Source organism: Fulmarus glacialis, unplaced genomic scaffold (genome assembly GCF_000690835.1).
Source record: "Fulmarus glacialis isolate BGI_N327 unplaced genomic scaffold, ASM69083v1 scaffold1908, whole genome shotgun sequence".
Lineage (NCBI taxonomy): Eukaryota > Metazoa > Chordata > Aves > Procellariiformes > Procellariidae > Fulmarus > Fulmarus glacialis.
The window spans coordinates 25,772-31,448 of NW_009226114.1; the positions used below are offsets into that span (position 1 = coordinate 25,772).

The 5,677-nt window shown below is 38.4% G+C and overlaps 1 protein-coding gene across 1 annotated transcript in view; it reads right to left on the minus strand.

The window, feature by feature from the left end:
* Positions 1-5,647, minus strand: part of ATP6V0A1 (ATPase, H+ transporting, lysosomal V0 subunit a1) — a 28,594-nt gene extending 22,947 nt beyond the window's left edge. Inside the window, exons 1-3 of the mRNA XM_009582683.1 lie at positions 5,569-5,647; positions 5,146-5,243; positions 4,458-4,586 (exon numbers count right to left, since the gene is read on the minus strand). Coding sequence (XP_009580978.1) covers positions 4,458-4,586; positions 5,146-5,243; positions 5,569-5,584 — 243 coding nt within the window. The 5' untranslated portion in view covers positions 5,585-5,647. The remainder of the gene's footprint in view (positions 1-4,457; positions 4,587-5,145; positions 5,244-5,568) is intronic.
* Positions 5,648-5,677: the final 30 nt, after the last annotated feature.

Sequence of the window (5,677 nt, forward strand, 5' to 3'; positions counted from 1 at the left end):
TTCCCTAGACCTTAAATGGAGAAAAATATGAAGGTAGATGCTGATTTCCTCTTGCACTACTTGTGCATTTTCTGTATATTAAAGATGCAAAAGGCGTTTCTAAGAGATGCCTGGGAAATTGTACTTGCATGTAAAGTAGCCTGGGAGTCTTGCTCTATGCAACAGGAAGAACGATGCTCAGGTAAGTCTTCCACAGACGGTTTAACTGACTTTAGGGCAGCTTGCAACTTCACAAGTTGGAACCCTACAACCAGTTATGCAAGACCTGCATATCCTATACATGTCAGCCTTCTGCCACACTCCAAAGCAACAGCAATACCTCTCTCATTTTGGAATTACGTGACGATAGTCTGATTCATTCCGTGTTACTTGCCACATCAGCGTAGATACAAGGTCAGAATCAGTAACAAAACCTGGAAGTACTGGATGGTCATTTTCTTTACTGGCTTTACAAAGTTCTCCCTCCACACACAATACTTCCAGCTTAAAAACATGCTTACTGATTAAATCTATTAATTATTCAAGATATTTATCCTTATTCACTACATTTGCCAGACACATAAGATGAATTGCTTAGGGCAGTGTGACGATGTTGCTCATTTTTGACTAGCCAGGCATTAAAATAGGACCCGGATTTATACTGTCCTTCATTGCAACTAATTTGCAAGCTAAAATTCTTGGGAATATAGCTTGTAAGTGTCAGCAATTCAAGTCAGGAAGGATGCTCAAATCACATCCTCTTGTGCACCATCTTCATACTTCGTTCAACCCCGTGTCATAGTTACTTCTACCTCTGCAGCTTATATAATGAAATGGCAAAAATTACAGTTCCTTAGCACAAACAGAGGGCCAAATTCTACCCTCCGTGGTATACAGGAGGTCTTCCCCACAGAGCTATCAAGGGAACTTGCTAAAGTACACTTGAAGGTAGAGTTTGACCCTAGAACACGTAAACTGCATGCACACATACAGCGCAGCCTTGCAAAAGTATATAGCAAGTCAATGACTCAGCCATAGTTTCTTTATTTGTGCAATAGTTGCGTCATAATTTTAGTGAAAAACTCTACAGCATTTTACTTGCATGTCAAATAAAAGTATTTACCATATCAAGAAAAGTTTTTGCAAGGCTGACATCAAATGCAGCTCAATTGCTTGTACATACACTTGCTTTAGCTTACAGATGTTACAAAAGTAAGGGAGCCCTTAATTTAGTTTGGAAAGCCAACACGAAGAATTTCTGATCCTTTCAACTTTAACGCAACTTGTTGCGACATCAAAAACTGAATGAAAATTTTGCTTCGTAGAGAACACAACCAAAAAAAGGAAGTTTGGTACTCCAAAACAAAACATATAGGCCAAACATACCAGTGATTATTTGATATCTAGATTTCAGGATGTTGAAAAACAATAAGATAAAGTTACAACTTTAAGAGGCTTGTATTGTATTTATTGGTAATCAAGATAGTCTCTGTGATGATTTTTGTGAGATGCACCACATTTTAGCATATGAAACATAAAAAAAGACGGATAGCACATGTGAAAACTTTGGATCGCCTCACTTGAAAGAGTAATTCTTATAAATGTTTAATATTACCTCTGACCCTTTTGGGCTATGCGTCCTTTATTCAGGACACTGTATAAAACAAAGACAAGTCCTGCTTAGAGGGGCTGAAATTACAAAACAAAGTATCTTAGAATAGATTTGATTGGATTAGACCAGTTTTACTAAACAAGAGCTTTCTTACACAAGTATTATTTGCATAACAAAATCCTATGTTCTTTAAATTCATCTCTCAACTACTTTGACTTGATGATCACGCCCTTCCTAGAAAGGAAACGGCATAGCAACATCAGCTCTGGTTCTGGAAGGATAACTAAAGCAGTTTTATAAGATTTAACAGAAATAAAAAATTGAGAGACTATGTGAAAATGAAAGAGCTATCCAGCTACAACGCAAAAAACCCAAGACTCTAGGAAATTTACTTTGAGTAAGAGTTTTCACCAGCAGTGAGTGAAATATCATAGTTATTGTGAAGTATTTTTTACTACATCAGATCGTTCAGGATTGGAAAAACCCAAGCATATGCACATCAGTAATTAGAATGCAGACCTTTCATTATTAAACATTTTTAAATTGCTTATTGTTCACCCAGATCAGCACCTTTAATCTCAAGGCCTGAAAAAAAGGTTCATTTTCCCTACTCTTGATTATAGTTCTGCTCTGTAATGGCTCTGGATCACTACACACAATGCCATACAATTCAAGCCTCTTCCAGTTCACGAACAAAACAAAAATCCATTTTCACAAGAACCGAAAAGGATTAATTTCACCATCTAACTTATTAATCCAGAGCCCAGACAGAAATGACAGATGCAAAACAAACAGAAAAAAGCAGATGGCAAGAAGATTTAGAGGAAAGAGAGACAGGGGACTGCATGCCATTAACCATTACTTTTCCAGTCTTCTTTTACGCTCACACTCTAGGCAAAACTTTGAGAAATCTCTCCAGCTCATACTGTTCTTCATAAGCAAAGACAAGAAGACTGAGAAAAGGAGCATAATCATCAACATGGTATGTTGAAACAAGAAATGGTTACTTTGACTAGAATGGTCATATGAAGTACAAGTGAAAAAATTTTGCCATCCTCCCTCCCCCAGTGCACAAACTCCGGAGAGCAGAGCAAATGCCAAGTATAAAGTACTTTGGATAGTACGCCATTTCTTGTGCAACTTATTACTACGAATAACACAATCTTAATTACAAGTTATTGAAGTCTTCAAGTGTTGAAAGTACTGTGCAAATGACAGCATGAAGAAATGAAGCGTTCACTGCTTCGGGATAATAAGCAGACTGCACAAGGCTCAAAAGTCCTGGACTAGTCAGGATCTCTCAGGCACAGCTGTTTGCTCTTTACAGTGTGAACAGAAACAGTTTCAAATTTTCAACACTTACGTTTTACTGAACTTCACACATGACCTGTTCAGTTTGCTTTTACATATAGCAGTACATTTTATTTGTTGTATTTTATTATTTCAGAAAACAGTTATCAAACAGGAGCAGGAACACATCTAAACTTTCCGTAGCCAGTTCATTTAAGTCTGACATGAGTTCCCTTTTGTGGCTGACCTGACGTAGATTGTTTCAGTAGAAAATTGATTTTGATCTTTAAATTTACTATGATCACACTGTACATGAAGAAAAGCAATAGGCAGCTCTCACCAAAGAGGACAGTAATTAATAAAAAAGTGCACAGCACTAGCTGTACTTGGTTTTACTCAATACTTAGTTAGAACAGGCAGGCAGTGGCACCTTAATGCAGCTAAGTAATAGATTATCAGGTTAACGCTGTTTGTCCAAGGAGACCCAGCAACTCGTAAGTGAACGTTCAACACTCGAAGACGAGTTTTTTTGTACTGAAACCAACCCCACGATCAATCAACTGATCACACTAGCAGCAGTATCTATGTCAGCAGTGGCTAAGACTTGTGTTGGCACGGGAACAACCTTAATGCCTGAACAGGCAGCATCCTGTGCCAAAAAAACAAAAACCAAACCGTTAGATAAACGGTCTGAAGTTTGCAGGAGCCCAGCTCTACTTGATCGCAGTCTTTGTAAAGACCAGAAGCCATATCCATTAAGAACTCTTTGATCAAATCCTTGGATTAGAGGAAACAGGACATGTACTCAGCAAAAACATGTCCTTACTGTTCTAAAAATCACACAGGAGCTCTTTGAGAAAACTCCCTAGACTTTGAGATACTGAAGCTTTACAATGAAGGATTACATCTTCTCCCATGCAGGCTTTATGTCTGTATCATGAAAGACATCAGAGAAGTTCTTCATAGGTCCAGTGAAAGAGTTGCCAGTTTCTGGCCTAGCTGGTATTGGACAAAATGCTGAAGATTTTAAATGGCAGCTTTGCTCCAGAACTTACCTTTGAAAACTTTAGGGTTTGATCAAAGGCTCAAATAAATAAATAAATAAATAATCTATTATTTCAGTGGACTTTGCATTATGACCTTAATGAGTAATCTCCGCACAACATTTCAAAGGCTGAAGAGAAATTAAGCTTGATTGTAATTCCTCTGTGTAAGCGAGGCACGACTGTTTATCTGCATACATACCAAAGAAACTCTTACCCACTGAAGAAAGTGCTCACTGTAGCACCAAATTTTTGGTCTGTTGATCTACTAGCATCTTAATTATTTTACACAATTTTTTGACAAACCATTGCTTAACTAAAAAAAAAAAAGGAAACAACATCGTAAGAGGTAAATCATGGGTAGCTATGCGTACTGCATGAAAAATGGAAAATAATTTGAGAAGCTTTCTTAAACAAAGCATAAAAATGACCCTGCTGTCCAAAACAGCAACTAAAAATATATTTGAGAATAAAAATGGTAATTTGTGGAAGAACCAGCTGCCCAAGTGTTAACCCGCCCCTGGTGTTCTGACCTCATCAAAAAATTGCTGAGTTTTACGCAGTATAAATTTTAACTCTGTCAGCTCCAAGAAGTTCCTCTTCAGAGCTTCCTGGTTGGTGTTGATTTCTTTAAGCTCATTTTCAATTTTCTCAAAGTTTGCCTGCAAGACAGGAAAAGAAGAAAGAAAAAGGACTTACAGCAATTCCATAAATAAGTTCTGTAAGTCTATTAAAACAAGAAAGTAGGCAAGATGCTTTACATTTCCACATGATTTGCATACAATTACAGATGTGTCTCCAGTCTGCTACGGCACACAGATCCAGATTTGTGACATTCTCTTCAGGCAACTTGAAACTTTTCATGCTCAGCCAAGTCCTTCATTGACTGGATTTATACAGTGTTCTTCAAATCATTAAAAACCCTTATAAACTTTATGACAGACCCACTACGCAGTTCCAACAGTTTTTGACTCATTTAAATGGGTGAAATTTCTTTTAAGTACTTTGCCTTCTAACTGTATTTGGATAAATGCACAAGCAAAGCCTGTGAATCAAAAGCAACCTGATGTGAGCTAGCAGAGCTAGCATTTCAAGTGACAGCTGGGGACTATGGTTAATGCACCTTTGCCACTAAATTCACTGGGTGTCTACCAACAGAGATAATTTCCCCTGTCTCCATCTAGAGTCAAATATCACTTGAGTCTTAACACACATCATTACCTCCAAGTCAATCATGTCACGTGGAAAAGGCACCTCCGGGTTTTCACCAGTGTCCATGATAGGAATATTTGCTTTTTTAATCTCCTTCTCAACAAACCCTGGGGAGACAACACTGTTAATGTTAACTAAAAAGATACTTCAGTGTCAAACTGTCACCATAACCTCCACCTAGCCTGATTAGCAGCTGTGAATTCTTTCACCTCCTATTCTGAGATCCTCTGATTCGGTTGAAGTTATCTTTCAAGCAGAAGGTGAACCCCTGGAGGCAGCCTGACTGGCCGATGCACAGAAAAAAGGCAGCCTTTGCTCCTCCCGTCAGCGCTTTGTTTTCTAATGCTGCCTTGCAGGTTTAGCCTGTGTTGATTTTTTTTTCCATGAAAGCTACAGCGTTAGAACCGTACCAAAACCCAGAGAGAAACGTACTTAGCTTTCGGTCCATTTCTTCACACCTCCTGACTTCATTAACGAATTTACGCTGGAACACGTTCACGTCCGGGTTCAGCTGCGGAGAGAGACAGGTCTCCTCAGCGAC